Source organism: Rhynchophorus ferrugineus, unplaced genomic scaffold, assembly GCF_030347505.1.
Source record: "Rhynchophorus ferrugineus isolate W39M unplaced genomic scaffold, kcgeb_rfMv2 rfM5, whole genome shotgun sequence".
Classification (NCBI taxonomy): domain Eukaryota; kingdom Metazoa; phylum Arthropoda; class Insecta; order Coleoptera; family Curculionidae; genus Rhynchophorus; species Rhynchophorus ferrugineus.
Genome location: NW_027472584.1, coordinates 17894838 through 17920645, shown reverse-complemented (window position 1 = coordinate 17920645; position 25808 = coordinate 17894838). Strand labels below are relative to the sequence as shown.

Below are 25808 nucleotides of genomic sequence, written 5' to 3'. Positions count from 1 at the left end.
TTCAATGAAATGTTGAATAACGTTATTAATCAGAAAACTTGATTAAACACAGCTGCAGGCAGATGAATAATACATGATCAGTACGGTGGTTTAAATATTCACATTTTTTTACACCCCGGGGGATTATTAATACCATAATTTAATATTCTTATGATTTTTACGCAATAACTACTAGTATGGCAGGTATTAAAACTATACAAGAAAAAATAAAATTAAAAGTTTATTTTTGCTTCATATTACATAATGACTTAATAAGCTAAAACAGTACCCAGTTCAGCCTAATTCATAAATTGTACTTTTTTAGTAGAATTGAAAAACTGTGGAAGCCAGAGCCAAGGCAAAAAGTTATGAATTAGACTGTACATTTTTGATTTATGGTTTATCAACTATCAAATATTAAAACGCTAAAAAGATTGATGTGAAAGTAGTAACCCATGTTCATGTTAAACTGTTGTTTATGAAATAAAGTTTAAATAAATAACTCATGCCAAATAATCGATATTTCAAATTACTGTACTTTCTATATCACATTGTTAGTTCGGATAACATTCTATGTTTAGTTAGAGCGGCCATAAAACAAATATAACATTTGCATTTGCAACTTGGGCATAACAGGCACCTGCTGTATTTAAAACTTTTAACACCTAATTAAAACGGCTATTGGTGTTACAATATACTGATTTTTACAGTAGGATATAATATACAGGTTGCATCAGTCCAGTGCTTCTACATTAACCTTTACTTGATGTAATATGGAATCTTAAAAAATACATTTGGTACAATCAGTCAAGAGATCAATGACTGATATAAACACCAATAGATTTAATAAATAAAGTAAAATAAAAAGTAACAACGATTAGCAAGTCAAGAAAATTGTTTCTTTATTTGCTTATTAAATATCTTTTAAAAATAAATTAACATAAATTTGTAAAGTATTATTGATGTTTATATCACAATTAATTTGTTTTAAAATATCACACATTATCGAAATAGACATACATCTAAAATATTTTCCATGATGCCATAGTAACACCAATATTTAGTAGATAGACAATTTATCATCACTGTGACACAGCCCGTATATAGATTCCCATACCAAACAGTTCAATATAATAAAAACAATTATTCAGAAAAAAACATATGAAATTGTACTTTGGAAATGTTCATTTTAAAGAGATTATCGCAACAGACATAGAAAAATTCAGATCTTACAAGTCAGATACTAACAAAAACAAAAAAATTATACTGAAAACTAAATAATAATCTCCAAAGAAAAATTATTAGATAGCTCTGATATGACATTTAATATTTAGCAAACTAAAGAAATGGTAACATTAATACCTAAATTCCCGTTATCGGCAAAATGTTGGGCAATCGAATTGTCAAATACAAGGCAGTCAGAACCCAATATAGCTGAAGCAACTCCTTCATGGCTTGAACGTGGCATTGCTTCCCATATAAGACGCCTTCTGTTCCCATTTAATTCCAACCTAAAATACAATATAAAATACCTTGTGTAAAATTATGATAAAGGTTACATACCGATAGGCAAAACGCTCAGCTTGTTTCCTAGAACCAATTAATTGCACAATGGCAAAAAATTGAGTGTGGCCATCACTTTTTTCTTGTTTTTCTAGAACGAGCATAAAATGATGCCCAAAACAACTTTGCATCATTACCCAGTCTACTGCCCCAGCTAAATTAATTTCTGTCGCTAAAAATACAATATCTTCTCCGTTTAAGGTGGTGATATTTTTGTGGGAATGTTGCAGATGTACCATGACCTTATCAAGCTGCCCTTGCCATGAACACGATGCTCCAGGACATGGGCAACTGTAAGGTCGGAATTCACATATTTCTTCATGGTCTGCTTTTTCATTAAGTCCTAAAGACATTCGACAACCCGTGGATTTATGTTTGCAAGGAAACATCAAGTTGTTGGCCACTTTTTCCATTGCTAAGTTTCTAATATTACCCAGGGTACCTCGACATGTTGGGCAGCATGACAGTTTAGGGCGACAACTTGCACACACTAAATGACCCACTTGACATTGCATTATAGGAGGTAAAACTATTTCGAAGCATACTGGACACTCAAACAAAGCAGCTAATTCATCTGTTAAAGCACCTGCAGCTGAACCAAGGGTAGATAGTTGAGTGGAGTTTCCTGATGAAGTGTCACCACTGGTAATTCCACGGCGTTTCTGCCCTACTACCTGGGCCATTTCAATTAATTCAAAGACTGAATCACTAAAATAATAATCCATTATTAACAAAAAATGACTAACAAGTTTTCACTAAATCAAGGTGCTAACGCGATAGGTTCCAAGTTGTATTTGCGTTTTCTATGGGTAAACATCTTAGACATCTTAAATATTGATTGATTAAAGCTTTATCAAACAATTTTGCAAATTCAAAAAGCGATATGTGACAATAGGAAACGTCAAGTACTAAATATGGTATTTTTTGTCAAAGCATAATTATAGCCTACTTTATCATTTGTTTTTGATTGGTTTAAACTTTAAATGCAACAAACTCCACTGAACTTTATTGTATTTCTCCTTAAAGATCACTGTTAAAACTTTGTTTACTTACCTCTATTTTTATTTATGTAATATTTCGATATGCAAATTTATGATTTAATGATGGTTATAAGTCGATATAATCAGAACGAAATTTGATTTTTCGTCTGTGGACGTTAGGTTTGTTGATCATAATGTCAAATATTGTACAAAAATGTTTATAAAAAATATATATCAGCCTCTAAATATGCTTTTTTAACTAAAATGTTCTGCACAAAAACTCTAGAACGTCAAGTTGTCAAAGCTAAATGCGACAGCAAAGTGCATGTTGTGCGCATCTTCGAGAGATATGTCAAAATAAGTATAGTTCTCTATTTTTTTATCGATCTTAAGAAATATATTATTATTAAAAATAATAATCTAATCCGATATGTACTCTTTTCTTGATAAAAATAAGCAATTGGCACAATTATTTTCTACTCATTTTCCTTTTTAACCGAAAGCTATTATTTTCTTAGAAAAGTTCATATAAATCATATTTAGACGATGTCTATCAATTAATCAGCTTTATTTGCTTTCCAAGAAAATAGTGTTATTTATATTTTACTATAAAGAGTCAAGTTATATAATAATAAATATTATCAAATGTCTGTTATTTATGAAATATTCCAGAATGAAATAAATTATTTAATTTTTAACCCCTGAAATATAGATAACCAAGAATAAAATCAAATTTCTAATATTTTGGCTCTCAATAAAATATATTTACATTTTTATATTTACATTTATATGCACATTTTATGGTTGTTAAACTTAAAATAATCTTATTAAAAAATACAATTTCGTATATATAATCGTGGAGTAAGGATTACATATCATATTTCAAGTCATATCTAAATTATTGTATTGTTATTTATGTTTATAGGTAACTATTCCAAATATATATCTAATAAACTATTTTTATTGAAAATGGGTTATTGAAACACTTATATATATATTTATTTCTTATTTATTTTTACTGTTACCGACATTATTATAAAAACTCTTTACTATGGGTAGTTATAATATTGCAAATAAATCGTATTTAGATAAAACAGTGTTTCACTTAATAAAGACAGACTTTGTATTATTCTAATGTTGATATTAATGTTTGTTAATAATGACAATATAAAAACTATACATTTAAACTATTCTAATGGAAGCCTATGTTATCTAACTCATCATTATCATTATCTATAATTTTTTCAGTAGATCTTAGCAGCGTAGTTCTCTGTTTATGATGTTGATCGATTACATCAAATAGATCTTGAAAAAATTTACAACTACAACTGAGAGTTCCATCTCCAATTCGTTTAAATCCTTTTTCTAAAAAAAACTTGTATTTCAGAAAAATGCACCATACATTTTTTTGAACAAACCTGAAGGTATGACATGTCCTTTAATTATCACAGTTTGTTTGGATAAAGCACCTAACATTCTCTTAAGCAACCAATCTAAACAATCTTTACTTAATGGCTGTAGTCTTGATAAAAAGCTAAGTAGATACTCAATTAAGTATGATTCTTCCTACAGAAGGCAACAAAATTATTATATTACTCTATATTAAATAGTTTGTATGTTATACAATGAGCAACAAAAACTTTACCATTCCAAACTTTTGAAAACAAGCTTCTGTTTGTTTGTACATAACAACAATTTGTTCAAAATGCTCTAATTTCATGACTGGAACTTTCAATCCCTCTAACCATTCAAGAAGTAACGCTACTAATATATCTACATCGGTTTCAACGGCAAGTCTTAACCATCCAACTTGAGAACAATTAATTTCATTTTGATATAGCCGAATTTTCCTTCTAATCTCATTATCATGTTTACTGTAATCAGTTATAAAAGAATTTATTACTTCTTGAGTATCATGAATTATTATTTCTTCGTCGTTGTGATCTTGAGCAAAACTTTTTTGAGTTTCTAGCTCCTGAAAGCATCTATTTTCCAAAAGTAAATCATCATTTATATCGTCACCGTCTAAGGTGCTGATATCAGAGAAACTATCTGTTAAATCTCCGTTTTCTGAAAGGTTTGGACTTGTTGGCGATGAAGGTTCCATTTGAACATTCAAAAATATCGCTACAATTCAATAAAATATATTATGCTGTTATCTATATAAATTATATAATAATTTATGATATTTGTTAATTATTTTAATATTTCCTATTACTTTATTTTTTACTGGTTGTTAGACTTACTTTCTGTACTAGGGCTGGATATACTGGAAATGCTGTAATTACTTTCATGTCTTTTCATACCGCTGTATAATTTTTTAGTGTAAAAACCTGTAGTAAAAGGTATATTCTTTTGTTGGTATTCAGAAGCTTCTGTACAAGCACATAATTTCAAAATTCGTTCACAAATAACATAAACAATTTTTGGAAGATATTTCAAATTCCTCTCCTCGTAGCCGTGCAGTACGACTTTTTGTCTCCTTAGGAATTTTTGTAATGTAAATTCGTTCATATACTTATCTTTCGAAGCGTTTTCCCTAAAACATATATTCTATATATACTTTATATTACATATTTTGTATGTATAGCTTACTTAATGTAATAACTTATTGTTTGGGGTAGAATAAATTGTGCGAAGTGGCGAACACAGAGGATTTGCCCTCTGGTTTGGACCGAACCTGGTCTTTTAAATCTAACGTAACGAATTGCATCATTTGCACTCACTCGTAATGAATATACCAAATAACATGATATAAGTACTCCTGTTCTTCCTAAACCTAAACAATAGTTATTGAATAAAACAAAGTTAGATTATCATTTTCATCGATATAACCTGCATGACAATGAATCGCTACTCTTCCTTCAGTCAATGCAAATGCAATTACTTTTACCATATTTAGTAAGCCTTCCAATGTTGCATCACCATAATCTTTCCATGCAAAATTGTAATAATAAACTGAAAATAACGAAATATTAAATAATTAAAAGTATACTCCTTCCAATAAAACAGCCAATGTACGTTGGAGATGTAGAATATACCAGTTTGTAAAAATGCAAAATTCGTTTTAAATTTATAGTGGATTTTCTTTCTCATTTTACTCTGATTAAAAATAAAAAATAAAAATAAAATAAAAAGTTAAAAATGCTGTCTGATTAGTCGGACTATCTAACCGAATCTGTCTATAAAATTCGATTTGTATTGGTACTGTTTGACACTGTGGTCAAATGTCTACAAAATTCATCAAAATATTAAAAACGTTGGTAAACGTTGGTGTAAATTAATTTTGTAAGTTAATGCGGCAACATTGCGACGTGCTGACGTCATAAATTTTACTGTTCTTCATGCCCAATAAATTATTTTACACATCACCGGAAAAACTCCCATTAACATTCATTAAATACTTTTTGGCTTAATATCAAAGTGTACATCAACATTTTTGAAGAGATATCAACACAAATTTAATTTTTTTTGTTAGCAGTTTTTCTGTCAGGAACATTCAAATTTTGACATAGATTAGCGACTATGTTGGTGACGCTACAGCTGTCAAATTTAGATGTTGTGGTAACTATAGCTAGACAGGAAGTTACATTAGTCAAAATTAACGTAGTGGTGATCTTGTGAATATTGAAGAAAAATAAAAATAATTGATTGTATTAAAGATTTATTAGAGAAAGTTAAAATAACAGTGAATTAAGATTTCTATAAAAAAATCCAATTGATAAAAAAACACGAATAAACTGAAAAAGACAAAAGGATGACCATGACACATTAGCGATTACTTGATTCATAATGAAAGGAATACTCAACATATAATACAAAACAAACACAATAAGTAAGAAAACAAAGGAAAAAAGTAATAATAGACTATAAAACATTGCAAGGCAAAAAGCCAATAGTGGGAGCTTGAGAACGGAAATATGATTATAGTCACGGATATGGTAAATGAAGTGAAAATTATTAAAAAAATTATCGAACCAATAAGTGATCAAAATAAAACTATGGAAATGTGAGGAAAACAAAAGAGTAAGGCTTATAATTTGGACATGTCAGAGTACCGACAGAATAAGAGAGTGTTGGTAGAAGGGGATGGAAATATAGAACAAGGGGGGATTTCTTTCAAGGGGGGAAGTAAGAAGAGGGAAGCCCAAGAATAGATATTATAACGTAAAAGTTGTTGGAGATGTTAATGTAACACACTGAAGAGCAGCAGTACATCAACGATCTAAAAAAATATAGAAACATTGAAGAAAAAATTTTGAAATTATTCATAACATAAGCATACATCATAACTGAGCTTTAGAGAGTTCTTAGTGGATCAATCATGTAGAATTATATTACTCTCATACCTTATAATGTTATCTATTAAAACTTTTATTTGCGTGCATTTATACGGAGGGTAGACAATCTGTTACATAGAAATCCACTAAATCCCTAAAAACATTTGACTCATTTAAGGAAACTAACCATTCAGTTATTTGGAAAGACATTGATATTTGACGATGTGCTGCAAAATTAAGATTAGATAATGGGGTAATACCAAGTCATTCAAGGCAGTCATTGAAACTGAAACGAATCCTAAATAAAGCAACCATAATTGAAAAATATTTACGGATATCCCGCCCCTAAAAAGTAATAAAAACACATTGGATAACCTTTACTGCAACACAAGAATAGTTAATGCTTTTTGATAGTAGTATAAATATAGGGAAAACGCCTTAAAAGATCATTTGGTTAGCACTTTCAATTCAGTACACCAGATAATGATGGTTAATTTTCCTGAATAAGAAAATACTGATCAATTTTATGAATTAAAAATGAATGAATTGAAATTAATTATGTGTCATGTGTTATCTATATGTTACATTTCGGATCTGTTCAGCCGATATGTACCGATACTTACTGTTTTGCTCCATAAAAATATTAGGATCATAGGAAAACCCCGAAATTTCCAGTTGCTGTCCACAGCTGGCGTGCTCTTTCGGGCATTGTAAATTAATAATGGACTTAATACCCAAGCTAAAATAACGCGTAAAAAAATAAACGTACCCATTTACGATTATTAATAAAAAAATCTTTACATACCTCTCAAATTGTTGTATGACATTTTTTTGTATAATAACCATCGTACTTGGCCTTGCCATGGCCAGAATCTCATCGGTCACCCTGAAATAATCAAATAAAACCACATTAATACCGGGTATTGGTAAAAATACTACGTCAGAGCAGTTTATCATGTCAAGGAATATACAATTTAAGAAAATTACCACTATATTTGTGACAGAGTAAACAATTGATTGATTGGGACGACAATTTTAGAAGTAATCGATATTAATGTGTGTCATTTGATTGAGAACGCACCACCTTTAATTCTATTTTTACCAAAAAAAAGATATAAACTAATCTAATACTCAATAAAAACCTCAAGAAAATCTGTTTTTATATTAATTTCGTGTTTGTATTTTTTATATATATCAAAATGTTTATTGTATGAAAGAATAAACGCATAATAGGCTATTATGTTTACAAATAATCATTACATATTATAATAGAGACAATGATATATCTACAGTTTGAATATGGAGTAATTTATCCACGCGAAGATTATAAATAGTAAAACATAATGACTTTAATAAAACTGTCATGATATTGTGTTTGTATAATATCTGCAGGAAAACATACCAACCTGTTTTATAAAAAATATTTACCGACTTCTAGCTGAAATTAAAATTTAAATATATGAGAAGCTGGCTTGGTTGGCGTAGTGGTGAAAGCGACAGGATGGTCCTCCTACTGTCGCGGGTTCGAATCCTGCCGGGCCATGGGTGTAATTTTTGTTTGTTATTGTAATTGTAAATGTCTTTATAGGCAACAGTAGAAAATTGAATGGCAAGGAATAACCACCCTAGTCACGCCAGTGACCAGGCTGGGTAAGACCGGACCGGAGCCCACGTAAACAGTAGGTCCAGTCCAGATAGAGCCTCGTTCGTAAAAAGCAGACCTTGAAATATTTATAAAAAAAAAAGAAAAGAAAAAACTATCCCTTGTCTATTATTTAAACACCAGTTTAAAAAAATTTAGTAGAAAGATATTTAATTATGTTTTTTCTATAATTGCAAATAAAAAGGGCATTATCAATTTTAAGTAAAAGAAGATTTTGTACTAGTTAATTTTAATTTTAAATTTTAAGAAATCTTCATAATTTATGAAATGATAAATATAACTGCGAAAATTTGGTATATTATGGGCTTATTTTCAATGAAACAAACATTCTTTTTATGAGTTTTTTTTTATACGAATGAATGATATGAAGCAGCGAAATTACCAAGGTTTGTACCAATTTGGAAGGTACATTTTTTCTTACTAAAGTTGTTTCAAATTTTTGAATAATATATAATAAATGTGTTAGAGGAAAGCTTAAATGGAGATAAATTAAGACATAATTAAATAAGATCCAAAACCTCTCACAATTCAACATTTCAAGGCAAAAACGGATATTGAAAAATAGGTTTTAGCGTATTCCAAAATTTACACTTGAATTCTCTCTCTCTCTCTCTCTCTCTCTCTCTCTCTCTCTCTATCTATCTATATCTAATTTTCCCTATATCTATTTAGCCTGTCTCTCGCTTTTAAATGAGAATATATCTTGTTGGGTTGGTGAAATGTCAAGACACAAAATTAATGAATAATGTTGATTGTTTTATTTTCTGAAAATCTAAGGTAGAATATTGTTAATAAGGATATTACTTGTTATAACCTCAATGTAAGAAATTCTCAAGAGATATTGTCAAAAACAAATTGTTTGATTTTTAATTAGAAATGATTTAAATTAGAAATTAATCTAGAACTAGATTAATAAACATCAGTAGGATTTTTATGTAGGATTACTTACAAATGCTTAAGTACCATTATTAAGTGACAGTATAAGTTAGATTTCAATGTTAAAATGTAGCTGTCCGAACCTTACAAAAAGTATAGTTGTAACAGAAACTTGAGTAAAATATAAAGGACAACATGTCCTATCCATATAACTTAAACATAAGTTTGAAATGTACGACAATAAAAAGTTTTGTTTCGAAACCAGTAATGCACGTTACCGTTAGTTAGATATATTTTAGTAACTGTTAATAAATCGATTAATGATATTACCTAAGAAGTTGTTAGGTACGTTATTATTCAATATTTTAATTGAACATTCGTTAGTGTTAGACTCTGTAATAATTTAAAATGGGTCACTTTTCGAATAAGAAATTACTCACTTTGATTAATATGTCTAAATGTTTTCCTAAAACCTTCCATTTTCTCTGTGTTTATTTTGTTTTAGAATATGTTATTGATTTTCTACATCATAAGTCTTATTAAAACCTAATTGCTATAAAAGTAAGAATTATTAATGGGATGAAATTCATTATTGGCTCATTAATTAATAAACAAAACAAAACTGCATTAAATACACAGCATGGCGTGTTTAGATAATGTATTTGCGTTAAAATTGAAGTGAATGTAAAAATGTAATATATAAGCTGGTCTGAAAAGCTTGTAAATTTAATTTACCTGCTTGCATTGGTCTTAGACGAAAGGCAAATGATTTGCCAAGCAGTCGAGCGGAGAAGAACGAGTTTGAATCCGAGTTTTAGTATCGTTGGGTTTGAGTTGAACGTAGGAAAGTGGCGAAATCGTTTGTTAATAACACTGTTTGAAAATAAAATAAAATTTACTTATATATAAACGAAAAAATAGGTAAATTATCGAACTGATAACAAATGTATGTGGCTGTCTTTTGTAAAAATTGCAAACTAAATATACTTGTGGTATTCAAGAAATTAATTGGGGAGTAAGTAATTTCGGTTTTTCATAAAAAACGTAATACTAATTCAATGAAACCATACTATAACGTTTATAAAGGTTAGAGTCCATCGAACATTCTAGATATAAAGGTAACTGAGTTCGTTTATTCAGTCAAAGGTTTGAATATGGAGATTCCAGAATTTCCATGGTCATTTTTGCCATATTTTGCTTTTTTACTTTGGAAAAGCGAAAAATATACTTTGAATGGTATCTATAGTAATGAGTTCTTAAATTAAGGCCAGCATCAGAATTGATTACCGAGATAGGGTGATACATTTTATCTCAAAACATCTCTATGAAATTGAAAATCGACCATGATTAGTTACATCAGACTGGGTATCAAAAGAAGCTGAATTCTATGACTCTATATTAATTAAATGTGAGAAAGTAAACTAATTTACCATTACATTACATTACATTTTACATTTTTGAATCGTTACTAAAACGAGTGAAAAGTGAATCAAGATGATAATGCTGTATGAAAAAGATCGTGGTTCAAGTCTGGAAAATATTTAAAAACGGTTTCAAAGCTAAGTGTTTAATGGAATCATGAGCTGTTCGAAACTGGATGAATCATTAATGGGACTGTTTAATGTTAATGAAGTTAAAGCAGGCAACATCAAAAAACGGTCTGAGAAATGACCGTCATTGTTTATCTTACGAAAGAAAGAAATTGTTGGTACCATTTTTTGAGATGTAAAAGGAATTTTGTTGATCAATTACCTCCTATCTCCTTTTTGGACCAATTGGTTGTAAAAATTCGTGAAAAAAAAAACAGGTTTACAGAAGAAAAATTATTTCCCATTAAGACAATACATACTCTCAAAAAATCATCTGAAACGATAGGGCCAAAGTATGAATTGTTTCAAAATGTGAATATTTCTGTTTCCATGATCCTAGATGATCTTCTAGCCAAACAATCTAGTAGTGTCTAGTCAAGCCAGAGAATGGTTCTTCTAAAGTTATATAAATCATAAACAATACAATAAGATATTATAAAAACCAATCTGATACACAACTTTTATTTTTTTCAAATACTTAATATTATAAATTATTATATACATTCTAAATATGAAATCTAAATATAAAATTCCATATTACAGATATTCGGTTGTCATATATTAAATGTTTCATGTAAGAAATAAAAAATTATCTCAATATTGTGTTGTTTTGAAGGAAATATCACTATATGTGGTAAATAGTAAAATAGAAAAATTTAAAGTGTCTAGGCAGGCAGATTTAAAAGAAGCAATTTAGATGTGGAAACAGGATTATATCAAGTATGGTGCTTGGTCAATAAAATTTGCTTTTTTTGCCAAAAACTTTTATATCAGTTAGAATATTAGGATTCTAATTTTTTCTTAATTTTTGTCGTTATAGCACTTCAAGGTTTGCCAGAAGTACAAAAATGCTTTAAAATTTTAAATGAATCTATGGAAAAATTTTGTTGAAGATACTTTTGATGTGATATATTAATAAACTGTATGCGATTCGTCTTATTTCACCATCTATATTTACCAGACACGGTTCCTATGAAATATCAATTATTTCGAATTTAAAAATGGTTCGAAACTTGAATTGGAATATGTTGTTGGACACGAAAATGAATGAAATAATGGTAATTTTCTGATTATAAACAAAAGTTATTTTAAATAAAAAATCCTTTAATATTAAACGACACGAGAATTGATACATAACTTGATAATAAACGTATATAAAATGATACATTTAAAAAATATTTCTTTATACACGCGTTAAAACTATTTTTGAACCGAAACCAAAAAGTAAAAGTGATTTGTTAGTCACGTAAAGTTTTTTCCTAACAATAAATTAACATAATTACAATCGTTTGAATCGAGTGACGAAAAGGGTTGAGTTGTAAAAGCAACAAGTCACAGTTAGATTGAAAATAGCTATTAAAAATTCGTTAGCACAGTGAAAGATCTGAATTTATTTCCGCAACTCCGACAAACACATTTCTCTAATCGACAACTTGAACGTGTTTTAATATGTAAAACGATTCAGGATACCTGTTGAGGATTACGTGAGGAGGAAATGTATTCAACGCAGGGCTTACCAGTGCGAATAAATTCCTTGTATGGCCAGACTGTCCGGTTTCCAATTTTCCGGATTTTCATATTTACAGTTGATCCCACCACAAAAAATGCTACATTGAATGCCGTGCGGCGTGAGCCTTCGTATATGATCGGATAATTTGTTGTAATTTGCCTGGACGGTCTCACCATTACCGTTTCTAATCTCGCTTAGGTTCATGTTTTGTAAATACTTTTCGTATACATTTGTACGGTGTTGCTACTGTGACAGAGGGTATCATTTAAACTACACCGATATAAACGGTCCCGGCTCTTGGGAAAACTTAGCAACACGGGCGCATGCCTATATTTGTTCGATAGTTTCTTTTAAATTAACACGTCACGAAATAAGGGGAGAGGGTTTTTGTATGTTCACCACAAAAATAAAAATACGTGCGCATTGCGTCATTTACATTTGCAAGGACACAAGCTGTTCATTTTGGACACTATCTGCAGCCACATTTACATAATCACTAACGAGTAAAATTAATAATGCAAGCATTCATGTATATATATATATATATATATATATATATATATATATATATATATATATTACTACTTTTTTGACAAGAAATTATATTTTTTGAATTATTTTTAGTTACAAAATTAAATTTTAATATATCTCAAATAATTTTAAACTGATCAAATGTTTAATCATAGTTTCCATAAATTAATTTATTTGTTTTTACCGTGTTTCGTTTTAATAAGATGTTCAATAAGTTCTGCACCGTTTACTCTTTCTAAAACGGTTTAAAAGCTACGGAAATATATACTGAAGAACTAGAAAGTTTTAGGTTGATCTAATCCTTCAAAAACAATAGTTTACGCAAAATATGGCTTTGGGAGATCGTCGATTGGCTTCAAGAGATTATTTTAAAACTCTAGGCATTTTACTACTTTAAATATTACCTAAAATATGTTGCGCTTTGTCGCTATGCTATGGATGAAACTTGACTCTACTAATGCGATATATATAGTCTTTGAAACAATTAGTGAATTTGATTTCTGATATGAGGTCTTTAACAAGATTATCCAGTTAAATTAAAATGATGCCCTCGAAGCGTTATTTTGAATTTAGGGAATAACCAGAATTATAATAGAGTTATATTAGATAAATAACCCATTCCCAGGTATCAACACGATGTTTTTATCAAAATATGAGGATGAATTTGGTTTCAAATGGCAGAAGACGCATTTGAATTACTACTTGGTGATTTTAGTACCAAAAGTTTGCACCAAATGTTTTTTAAATACTTGCTGTGTATAGAATATCATTATCAAATGATTTCTTAAATGTTTTCACTCATTTTGATATTACTGTATTTCTCCGTAGTTTGTTCTGTTAATACCTGCTTACGTCTTTCTTGATAAAACTAGATTTAATCACTGCATTCTCCCTAATGCATTTGCCATATCTGAAAGACAGTTAACATAATGTTCTCTCTCCTCACACATTTTAAGTAAATACTGTTAATTTCCAATCTGTCTAACACTTGTTCATAATTTCATCATTTATTAATTTCTTCTTCAATGTGTCTGTTCGAGTTCATCCAAACCGACGGTGTTATTAACCATTCTTATTTCCAGCAAGAAGAACAATATATCTGCAATAAATTATTAATAAATGATATGCCTAATAAAACCTAATTAATTGTTATTGCAAGAATATAGTACGAATTACGGACCAATATGGTTTGAGAATTAGTGAAGAAAAGATCAAAATATCCACAAGTGCGGGTGGCTTGCTGTTATTATTATATTGCATATTAAAAGAAAATGGCAAGGAGAATTGGAGAAAATTGGAGAAGATGCGACAATCAATGAATAGTTGAGGAACAAGCATTCAGAGATGCTGTTTACAACGGTTTGGACACGTCTGTCGAATGAAGGAATGAACGAATTTCTCACAGACTTACCAATTGACGTATTGGTTGAGAAGTAGATACTCCCCAAGTACATATTTTTTATTTCTTTTATTTTTATTATTTAATTATTATAATGTTACTAGTCGTTCCCGACTAACATACAATTTGTCTTTATGATAACTTAAATCTAGGTATATAATTAGGAGGGATCGGCCCTATCTTAGTCTCTGGTGAAATAATCTTTATATATATTACTGCTGTATTTTTTATTATATGCACCTCACTACATAACACTACAGAAGATCAGATGGTTTGATTCTTTTGAGTCTGTGTTCTGTTCTGGTTGTATCCAAAAGCTGCAATACTTCAATATTCTCATGAGAATGGAGTCTGTCCTCATGCCCCCTTGTAAGTCTCTTGAACCCAAGTACTGATGAAATTTATTTAATTAGAACTGTGATATTTAGTGAATAAAAACAAATTATAATAAATACCTATAAAATCAACATACGATACAAGTATAAATTCTATACATATAAGTGTAAAATGAGACAATATATAGATTAATATTACAAACCTCAAATTTTTATATACACAGATGACAAAATATAAAAATATACACCAAATATGAAAATTATTAATATAAAAGCATATATAAAATACAAATTACAATCAGAAACATAAATATAGTTAGTAACCCAAAATATATTAATATTCTCCGATAAAAACAATAAATAAAATATAATGTGAAGGTTATAAATACGGATTAATAATTCTTTTACTTTGTAGAAGATTTTTTGAGCAACTCTCTTTGAGGTCCAAATATTGAATATTCCATATTACTCCTTAGTATCTTATTTTGGTTCTTCTTACATATTTTTGGTAAAATTTAAAGTAAAATATGTTTTATTCAAAATTTCACATAAAATATTAATCACTTTGTCTACTGAAATGCCTAGAGCTTTAACAAAATCTTTGCGAGCCATATTTCGTGTCGATACATCATAATTCCTTTTAAACCACTGTTTCAGTATATATTTTCGTAGGTTTTAAACCTTTTTACAAATCGCGCAGAACTTATTGAGCATTACTTGCATTCATCCATTTATTCAGAAAATATGTTTTTTGATTTTTAATATGAGTGAAGACATTTAGCAAAGAAGTTCAAGTCATTGATTGATAATGATGATCTATCCACCGCAAGTATTAAAAAAAATTTGATGTAGTAAAATCAAAGTAATAATTAAAGGTATTGTTAGCATAACAAATATATCATTTGATTGAATTGAAAATTTTAAAATAAAACTTAGGCCTCAAATGCGTCTCCTGTCATTTGGGATCAAATACACCCACATATTTCGATAAAAAAACATCGTGCTAATGCATGTGAATGGGTTGTTCATCTATTCATTTGAAAAAATATAACTCTATTATACTTCTCGTTATTCCCTAAATTCAAAGTAACGCTTCGAGGGCATCATTTTAATTTAACTGGATAATGTCGTTAAAGACCTCATATCAGAAATCGAATTTACCAATTGTTTCAAAGACTGGAAAGAACATTGACATAAAGGTATTGTAGCCAAAGAGGACTAGACTGTAAAAGGACAAAATAAATTGGTAAAAATTAACTTAGAATAATAAATCATTTCTAATTTATTAGGGAAATTGCATGTCCCTTGAAAATAAGTCATAGTAATTTGTTTATTCTCTGTGGAAAAATATATCTCTATATATGCTTTTATTTTTTTCTAAAACTTTTCTAATATAAGTTCCTACATAAATATATATATATTAATATAAATAAACCAACTTATTTAGAAACTAATATCTAATTTAATTTAATAACATCCAAAATACTGTCGAAGGAATAAAAGATCGTAGTTATTTCGATTATTTTATTTGTATACCACAGATTAACAAGTAAAATAAATACTATAAATAAGTACATAAATAAGTCTACTTGCTAGTTTTTTTTACTTATACTTTTTTAATAGGAACATGGGTATTGAAGCTTCCAATTATGGGAACTATGAAAGCTGTCAATTGATTTGGCCGGTAATTAAACAGAATTTTTTCATATCATCAATAATAATTTTTGTATTTGATGAGATATCGTCTACATTTGAAGTCTCTCTCAAGTAAGAAATTGTTTATCAAAAAATTTAGTCAATTAATTAACGAATATAATAAATGTTTAATGAACAACTGGAGGTTTTTAATTAAATCTAGAAAATATTGAACTATAAAATAAAAAACAATACATGGTCAGATTAAAGATACCGAAGAAATATCGATAAATCGATATAACGATATTTCTTCAACAAAATTAATAAACCATTTAATTATTTTTAATAAAACCTTTAAATTGGTACTTTATTTTAAAACTTTAGTATATTTTGGTACTTAATTTTAATGGTTCATTATGTTTTCAAATGTCGATAATTTTTTTTGTCCGATATATCGATATTAATAAATATCGATATTTTTCTCGGTGGCCGACACCCCTGGGTCAGATACAGGTGTTTAGCGAGGTTTTGGTTCAAAGTTCGGCATGTTTTTCAAGATTCGAAACATTTTATCACCTGGACAAGCTGTTTTGGTTGCTTGACGATGTCCAATTAGTCGATAGCCCGTAGTAATTTTTCCTTTTTCAACGCCACATTCGATCAAAGATTCTAAGGCCATCAATTGTGCGGCAGTTGGATTGTTGTCTAATTAAAAACGGATAAAAATATTATTAAAATGATATTGGTTATTCGTAAAGAAATGAGTCAGTGCAAGTGATATTTTATATCAATTAATAAGTGTTTTGTAACTAAATATTAATTATCTATATATGAAATATGATATATTTTTATTTATAGGAGATAAGAACTATAAATAAATAGCAGAAACACTGCTTTAACTGGTATTATGTAAGGTTTCGATAAAATACGATTTATTGGATGGAGATATCGAGGTTTTTATAATGTATGTAGTGTAATTACCTTGTAATTTTCCCATTAGACAAATGCCAATACTTCGGGCATTGTATGGCTTAGCGTGAGATCCTTTCAAACCCCAGCCTCTGCCTTCAAAGACTGTTCCTTCGCTTCCAATCTAAGAAAACAAAGATTGTTTATTATTATTTTGTATTAATTAGTTAAATAGACATAAAAGGGCTACATATAGGGTATAAAAATGTGAAAAATACAGAAATGTCTTAAAAGAAAATCTTAAACAGGTGATATGATATTAAGAGAATATTTAGTGATAATGAATAAAAGTGAAACAAAAGCCATGGTCATGGGAGATACAGAAATAATACATATCCAATTGAGGGTGTAAAAATAGACTAAGTAAATTAATTTAAGTGTCTGGGTATATAAATCGAAAGTAATGGAAGCCAGAAGATGGAAAAATCATTAATTTGGTGATTGTTAAACATGGGTGTTGTCAAGACAAATAAGATACAATGGACAGAAATAACCTGAGAAAAATCAGGTTACACAAAGATGAATAGGATACGAAATAAGTAACGAAATTAAAAATACTTCAACATTCTCATGAATCACTGGAGGGATACATAGGAAGGAGTTAATTGAGTTGATGAGGATGAATGTATCAGAGAAATACTTCAGAAAAGTGCAAAAAGTTCGGTCGAAGCAAGAAGATCGGAGAGCAGAGATCGGATCGGATCATTAGTTTGTGAATTATAGAATTTTGAGTGAAGCAACTCTTGTTATTGTGAAAAAAATGGATAAAAAGAAATTTCGCGTGTTGTTAAAATATTGCTTTTTGAAGGGAAAAAATACAGTTGAAGCAAAAACTTGACTTGATGCCGAGTTTGCGGACACTGCTCCAGTAAAATCAACTATCAAGGATTGATATGCTAAGTTTAGACGTGGTGAAATGAGCACTGAAGACGGTGAACGCAGTGGACGTCCAAAAGAGGTTATTACCGACGAAAACCTTTAAAAAATTCACAAAATGATTTTGAATGACCGTAAATTGAAATTGAAAGAAATAGCAGACACTCTAAAGATATCACTGAACGTGTACATCATATCATTCACGAATATTTGGGTATGAGAAAGCTCTGTGCAAAGTGAATGCCGCGCGAGCTCACTTTTGACCAAAAACATCGACGAGTTGATGATTCAGAGCAGTTTTTGAAGATTATCTTAAGCGTAATAAATCCGAGTTTTTGCGTCGATATGTGACAATAGATGAAACCCATTTTCATGGCCCCATCATTTCACTCCGAAGTCCAATCGACAGTCATCCGAGTGGACTGCACAAAATGAATCCGCTCCAAAGTGTGGGAAAACGCAACAGTTGGCTGGCAAGGTTATGGCATCTGTATTTTGGGATGCGCATGGAATAATTCTCATTGACTACCTTGAAAGAGGAAGGACCATCAGCACCGACTATTACATAGCGTTATTGGACAGTTTAAAGGACGAAATCGCCGAAAAACGGCCGCATTTGAAGAAAAAGAAAGTGTTGCTTCACCAAGACAATGCACCGTATCACAAGTCAGTGAAAACGATGGCTAAAATCCATGAATTGGGCTTTGAATTGCTTCCCAATCCACCGTATTCTGCAGATCTGGCCCCCAGTGACTATTTCCTGTTCTCAGATCTCAAAGGAATGCTCGCTGGGAAGACATTTTCGTTGAATGAAAGGTGATCACCGAAAGTGAGGTCTATTTTGAAGCAAAGGACAAATCCTACTACAAAAAATGGTATCCAAAAGTCGGAGAGTCTCTTCAAGGGTGATGAAGGGAATTCTGTTAAATAAAAAAAAAGCTAAATCTTTGCCAAAAAAGGGTTTTACTATGGTAGGGTGGGGACTTTTCAATTGACCTGTTACACTATTATGTGGTACAAAAAGCGAATATTTATATTAAAATTTGAATTAAACCAAAAAAATATATAAGACAACAAATATTTTTGGCGTTAAAAGGATTGTAAATATCTAATCGATTCTACGAATAATTTGTACTTATGTATTGTTATAAATTCTCGCTAATCGTTGATTGTTTCAAGTAAATACGTTACCACGAAATTATATCCGATATCTTCCCATCCATTTACGGACATGTGATGTTCTTGAATATTTTGTAACCGTTGTTTACAAGCTGTAAACGTGAGACAACTCGGAGTATCTGAATGATGGATCACAACATAAGGAGCGGGATTTTTCGTTAGAGTCGTGGTACTTAGGGCTGGTCTAGCGCCCCATTCGGCCCGGTTGATGATTGAAGGGCAGGTGTGTCCTGTGGTTATCAAAAATATAATAAAAATTAATAAAACTATCGACGCATTTAAGTGGGCAGAAATGCTGAGGTTTCATCGATTTTCTGATTACTAGAAAGCTGTTCTTTTTACAATGTTAGCTTTCTAGGTTAATATGAAGCTATAAACTTTCATAAAAACTCTGCGAACATGCACCAATTACGGTCTAAAGTACGGGCTAAAACAAATGCCGCTTATACCTTTACCAGCGAAAATGTTTCTTTGCTAGACTATTTTATCAACAGACAGCCTTTATTACTTTAAACTTAAATATCAAATTCCCTATGTTTAGCTGTTATATTATTCAATAAAATATTGATTTAATATATCGATAAATTATCAATTAATACTTTTGAAGTAATGACAAAATGAATATTTTGTAGTAATACGGATGTATTTTAGTATATTACCATAGATACAGCTATATATAATAATTGTGTAGTTCTTTTAAACCATAAAATGTAATATGCCTTAGTGATCATATTTTATGTTTTTGTTTAATTATATATATAAAAAAAATTTATAGAAGAAAAATTATAGATTAATTTGTGGCTTTAATAAAGTAGATAAATTAGCTTTAACAAAATGAAAATACAAAAATAGAGATAAAAATAAAATATTTTAATATCTTAAAGATGGCTGAAATCAATTAGTGAACATTTATTAGAAAAAAAAACATAATATGGATGTAGAAAAGACCCAATGAAAATCAAAACCATGTATAAAACAAATGAAGTACTTCAGAAGATTATAATAATTTACAGTGAAGAACAAAATTAACATGGAAAATGGTAGCAGAGAAGTTTGTGGTGTAAGATACAGACGACAGGCAAAACAATTTCAGATAATATTTTATAATACAATAATTTGTCTTACTAACCCATTATAAAAACAACAAAAGATCGAATACAACTACATAAAACACCGGTAATACTTATGACCCCATATTAACAACTCGTTATCTTTTATTTATAAACATTTGGATCTCCCCCCCTTTTCTACATGATAATATGTGTTGTTATTTTTACATTAATCTTACGAATGCGTAAAAACATTTTTTGGCTAATTGGAGAAGGGGTTTTTTGAATGAATACGAACATATTAAGATTTCCCAGACATCAAGTAGGCGGGAATTACCCGAACGAGGCGCTTTGTTCTTTTTTTTATTATGGTTGAAGATATAAATCATTTATGCTATAAAATAGTAGATAAACTTAGTCTAATAGTATTTAACATTCTCTTTAATTAATTAATTATTAATGTTTTGGTGTTTGTTATGTTAATCTCTTATATTTTTTAGTGACAAGACTAGGGATATTGGGGTGCCAAAAAAGTTTTTTTTTAATAAATATCGATATCAAATAATTCAAGATTTGATCAGAAAGATTCAAGAAAAGATTCAAATATTTATATTGCGCTTTTTTTGGGCAAGCACTAGGGTAAAATGAAAATGAATGTTTTTTAAGTATTATGGGCTGGTTTAAATATTACTTCACTTCGCTTAAAGATAATTTAAAGTTGAAGCTTTAGATAATGACAGTAAAAAGTAACAGTTGTCAAACAATAAAGTCTTATGAAAATGTGAGCCTAAAGAATATTTTTAAAACTTTTAATCTTTTAATCGTAAAAAGAAATCATAAATGTTCGTTCGAAAATTTTATGTCTTTTTGATACTAGGAATTTTAAGTCGATATATCGATTTATCGAAACACTAAATATCGCTCGCTTTTAATATTCGAATCTTGAATATTGACTACTACCATCGATTTACACCCCATTTGGTGGCAATTCATGAAGAAGGTAATATGAAGAATATGACTCTGGATGAGATTAAAATAAAAATTGTCGAACTTCTGATACTATTTATTGAACTAGATGTATTTACATTTTTTGCGAGAGGTTTCTTTTTGTATTTTGCCGACTGCACAGTTTTAAATTTAATTTTTTTGTCTAAATGATTCAATATATAACATACGCTCGATAGCATAACACTCAATAATGAAAACATTGCGTTAATGTAAACATAAATGTAGGATCACCAACTAACGCAGACAAAAATTGCATATTATTTTTCTTGTAACTAAGTCACATTCGTTAACGTAAATATTTCTATATCGTGAACAACACTTGGTTTGAATTGGTTCACATCAACGAGCGTCTGATGTAGTTATTTTAGTTTTAAAACGAAATATTATCATTTTTCTATATATAAACATATAAAGTGTTAACTAAAAAAATCGAGTTTTGAATGTTGAAGCGCGATTTACATAAATATTTATATAAACAAAAACTTACCAGTTGCTATGAAAATAGCGAACAGAGCGACGAAACTTGTCACTGATTGAAACATCTTCACTGGTTATGGATCCTCCTTCGCGCGGACAAAACTTTTATTCAAAACCGTTTAGTGAATCCCCCCCTTTTTTAAATATACTGTTGAGATTCGTATGAAGACGGTATTTAAAGATCAAATTTGCATCGTACAGCATATCAGATTCAAAACTGAACAACATTGGCGTAGCCAGCGTGAAAAACGGTTTTTTTTCTTTTGGTCTATATACGAGACGGATATATTTTTGAATGAATATTTGTATGTAAATATAATTTTCCGCGGATTTAATGACGTTGGGGATTACCTAATCACTTTCTCTTATTAAATACGTTAAGATTGTTGCTGTAGTAAATTTATTTACTATGCCTTCTTATTTTGATATTGTGTATTACTCATTTCAAACATTGATAAGGTGATTTTTGGTAAGTAATTCCCTATGATACTAAAAATATTTTTTTTAGTATTTGATAAAGGTCGAAATTCTAGTCTAGACATTTAAAATACTTTAACTCTTTAAGAATATGTTTTTAAGAGGATTTTTCAAAATGTACTAATTTTCGTGAAACTACTTTTTTTGAAATTGCTGAAATATATATTTTAATATAAATAAATAAACCAACCTATTTAGATACTATCTAATTTTATTTAATAACATCCAAAATACTGTCGCAGGAATAAAAGACCGTAGTTATTTCGATTATTTTATTTATATATCACAGATTAACAAAAGTAAAATAAATACTATAAATAAATACATAAATAAGTCTACTTGCTAGTTTTTTTAATTATACTTTTTTAATAAGAACATGGGTATTGAAGCTTTCAGTTATGGGAATTTTTTAATTAAGTAATTAAACAGAATTTTTTCATATCATCAATAATAATTTTTGTATTTGATACAATATCGTCTATATTTCAAGTATCTCTCAAGTAAGAAATTGTTTATCAAAAAATTTAGTAAATTGATTAACGTATATAATAAATGTTTAATGAACAACTGGAGGATTTTAATTAAATCTAGAAAATATTGAACTAAAAAATAAAAAACAATACATGGTCAGATTAGAGATCGATATAACGATATTTCTTGAATAAATTAATAAACCATTTAATTATTTTTAATAAAACCTTTCAATTGGTACTTAATTTTAAAACTTTAGTATATTTTGGTACTTAATTTGGTTTAACACCGTTTTTAATTAAACATGTTTTTTTCGAAACTACCTTTTTGAAATGGCTGATATGATATTTCAAGTAACGATGTTGAAAAAGTATTAATACTTTTCGCCGATATTTTTTTAGCCGATATGTCGATATTTTATTTATCAATATAAATATTTTTTTCAAAAAAGTGACGATTGTTGTAAATGAGAGTTGTAGGATATGGAATTTTTAAGATTTCTTTCCCCTTGATAATCAAATGAATTTTATATAGAAAAGTAGGGATGAAGTGAAGAAATATCGATATTGTTAAAAATAAGTATCGATATTTTTTGCTCGCCGATATATCGACATTTTTTAAATTAAATATCGAAATATCGAAATCCCTAATCTTAAGTTCTACTGAATCTATTTACTTGAAATTCGGTGTGATATTTCTCTATACATTCGTCATCGTATGAAAGTAGCTAAACAATGTTTTTACTCCAAATTACGGCTGTTAGAAAAAGTTAGAATTTATAATTTCTTTTGCCATTTTCGATTTTTTTAAATAGTACAAATTAAAATTTTCTTGATCGATTTTTTTAAATTTCTAGACAGGAATATCCTCTAAAAGTAACAATCAGGACGCCTCTGATAATATTCTAGGAATTAACACGTCAACTAATTTACCTATAATAAATTATAGAATCATATCATCACAGAATAATTTTGATCATAGAAATCTTATTGATTAATTTATCTTAATATGCATTATGGTTAACCCGTATTTTTTTACCTACCATTAATATTAAGAAAAGTTTCTAAAGCTCAAAAGTGTCTTGTATTATATGGCTGTAATAACGTTGCTTATAATAATAAATAGGTTTTAAAATCATTTTATTCAATATATATGCTGGATACTTTAAAATAATGAAGATTGTATAATATTTAAAGTTCAAAACATTTACTAAATTAAGTTTAATAACCTAATTAAAGCGTATTGACCGAATTGTATATTTCTTTGTGTATAACACGATACTAATATTGTTAGACATGATTAACTAATAAGGTATTTGGTTACATATTTATATAAAATGTCAATTTTTGTATTTTTATATTTTTCTGTACTTATAATCGATATTGGACTTGATTTGAAAGTATGTCTAGTATTATATGTTTCATTTATTTTTATTTTTGATTATCAACTATTACCACATTGATTACATTGATTAATTCATTAAAAAAATATCTGGATATTTAATAAGTTCTGGTTGATATTTTGGGGGTGACAATTGGTGTTTTATTTGGTACAAAGCTACAAAGTCAACAAAAAATTTTTATATTCAACGAGCACTGAATTTTTAACAAATTTGTGACAAAATTTATTGCACAATATATTAGATGGGTTATCATCGTTAAAAAAAAGCATGCAACGCTGATAACGTTATATATTAGAAAAAAACCGAGAATCATTCAAGGTCTCAGTAATAAATATTTATATCTTGCATAACTATAAACCCATGCTCTGCTATGAAAAGAAATTTAATGTAGAGTTTCAATCCATAATTCAGAGCTTGAATAGTTTAGAGGATATTATTACAATTGATTTTTTTACTATAGTGCATAAAATATTTTTATTACACTTTTTTCAAACATTTATTCTATTTTTGAATCGAAACTGTACACTCAAATAAATTGAAAATACAAAGTATATTTTCTTGAATCAGAAGTTAATTATTTTGCACTTAACCTTTTAGTCTGACGAAATCTATAACAAATCTGTTAAAAACTAATTTAACAGTAAAGCGTTACATTTAATGATTGGTTGATAGAATTTCTGAACAAGTAATTATTATGAAATTGTTCTCTGTTGTTAGTATTCCGAGGATATTTGTATAATAATAATTTATTTTAATATTTAATTTATGTTTATAAGGTTTGGGAATTAATTTTCGAGGATTGTTGAGTTTTTTTTTACATATTTTAAAGTCTCCTTTTACCAACTATGGGTTTATCTGGGCTGGACCTACTATTTAACGTGGGCTCTGAACTACGATCCTCGGCATTAAGCCTTCCCCGACTGATGAGTAACCAACTTAGAAATCATCTCAGAAGATATCCGGTCTTACCCAGCCTGGTTACTAGCGTGACTGGGATCATTTTCCTTGTCGACGTAGAACAATCACAAATATTAAACAATCACAAACATAAAATTACGACCTGCTCCAGCAGGATTCGAACCCGCGGCTATCGCAACAGTAGGAGGATCGTCCTGTTGCCTTTACCTCTGCGCCACCAAGCCAGCTTATTCAGTTGTTAGTGGCTGTTTATCTCATGGTATTGGATGATTTATCCAACTGAAGTATGTGATAGTAATCGCAAAGTTATAATTCAAAAGGATTAATATTTAGCGATTATAGTGGGTATGCTAGTATACTATTCACCATTTAAATATTTTCATGTAGAATATCACGGGTTTTATAACATATAAATTTTGCTATGGTACAAACTCACTTTTATAGTTCTTTGCTTATCTTAAGATGAAAAATACTTTTTTAATAATTTTAATTTATTCCTGTGTTATTTGGTGTTCTGATTCCAATAATAATAATAATAATATTCTATCCAAATAATAATAAAATAAATACTTCACGAATTTCTCACATTTTAATATTTCAATACCAAAGTTTAAAACGTGCATTATAATATTTTTTTATTGC

General features: G+C 29.0%; 3 protein-coding genes across 4 annotated transcripts; all 3 read right to left on the bottom strand.

The window, feature by feature from the left end:
* Window positions 1-207: 207 nt before the first annotated feature.
* On the bottom strand, window positions 208-2860 carry sina (seven in absentia). The gene is made up of 3 exons (XM_076405044.1): window positions 2596-2860; window positions 1543-2250; window positions 208-1490 (listed from the first exon to the last, which is right to left on the bottom strand). The coding sequence occupies exons 2-3, from the start codon at window positions 2223-2225 to the stop codon at window positions 1310-1312; spliced, it is 864 nt and encodes a 287-aa protein (XP_076261159.1). The 5' UTR covers window positions 2226-2250; window positions 2596-2860; the 3' UTR covers window positions 208-1309.
* Window positions 2861-3517: 657 nt separating this feature from the next.
* LOC143197014 (protein tyrosine phosphatase domain-containing protein 1) lies at window positions 3518-12737 on the bottom strand. The gene is made up of 9 exons (XM_076405040.1): window positions 12448-12737; window positions 7608-7688; window positions 7426-7541; window positions 5358-5480; window positions 5118-5301; window positions 4769-5061; window positions 4168-4649; window positions 3941-4088; window positions 3518-3887 (listed from the first exon to the last, which is right to left on the bottom strand). The coding sequence occupies exons 1-9, from the start codon at window positions 12642-12644 to the stop codon at window positions 3715-3717; spliced, it is 1797 nt and encodes a 598-aa protein (XP_076261155.1). The 5' UTR covers window positions 12645-12737; the 3' UTR covers window positions 3518-3714.
* Window positions 12738-16215: 3478 nt separating this feature from the next.
* Window positions 16216-22065, bottom strand: LOC143197010 (peptidoglycan-recognition protein SC2). 2 transcript variants are annotated; one of them, XM_076405036.1, is made up of 4 exons: window positions 21909-22065; window positions 19377-19594; window positions 17322-17433; window positions 16216-17045 (listed from the first exon to the last, which is right to left on the bottom strand). In XM_076405036.1, the coding sequence occupies exons 1-4, from the start codon at window positions 21961-21963 to the stop codon at window positions 16858-16860; spliced, it is 573 nt and encodes a 190-aa protein (XP_076261151.1). In that variant the 5' UTR covers window positions 21964-22065; the 3' UTR covers window positions 16216-16857. The 2 variants fall into 2 exon arrangements, with proteins under 2 accessions (XP_076261151.1, XP_076261152.1); XM_076405037.1 differs by lacking the exon at window positions 21909-22065 and adding an exon at window positions 20494-20647.
* Between the last annotated feature and the right edge of the window lie 3743 nt (window positions 22066-25808).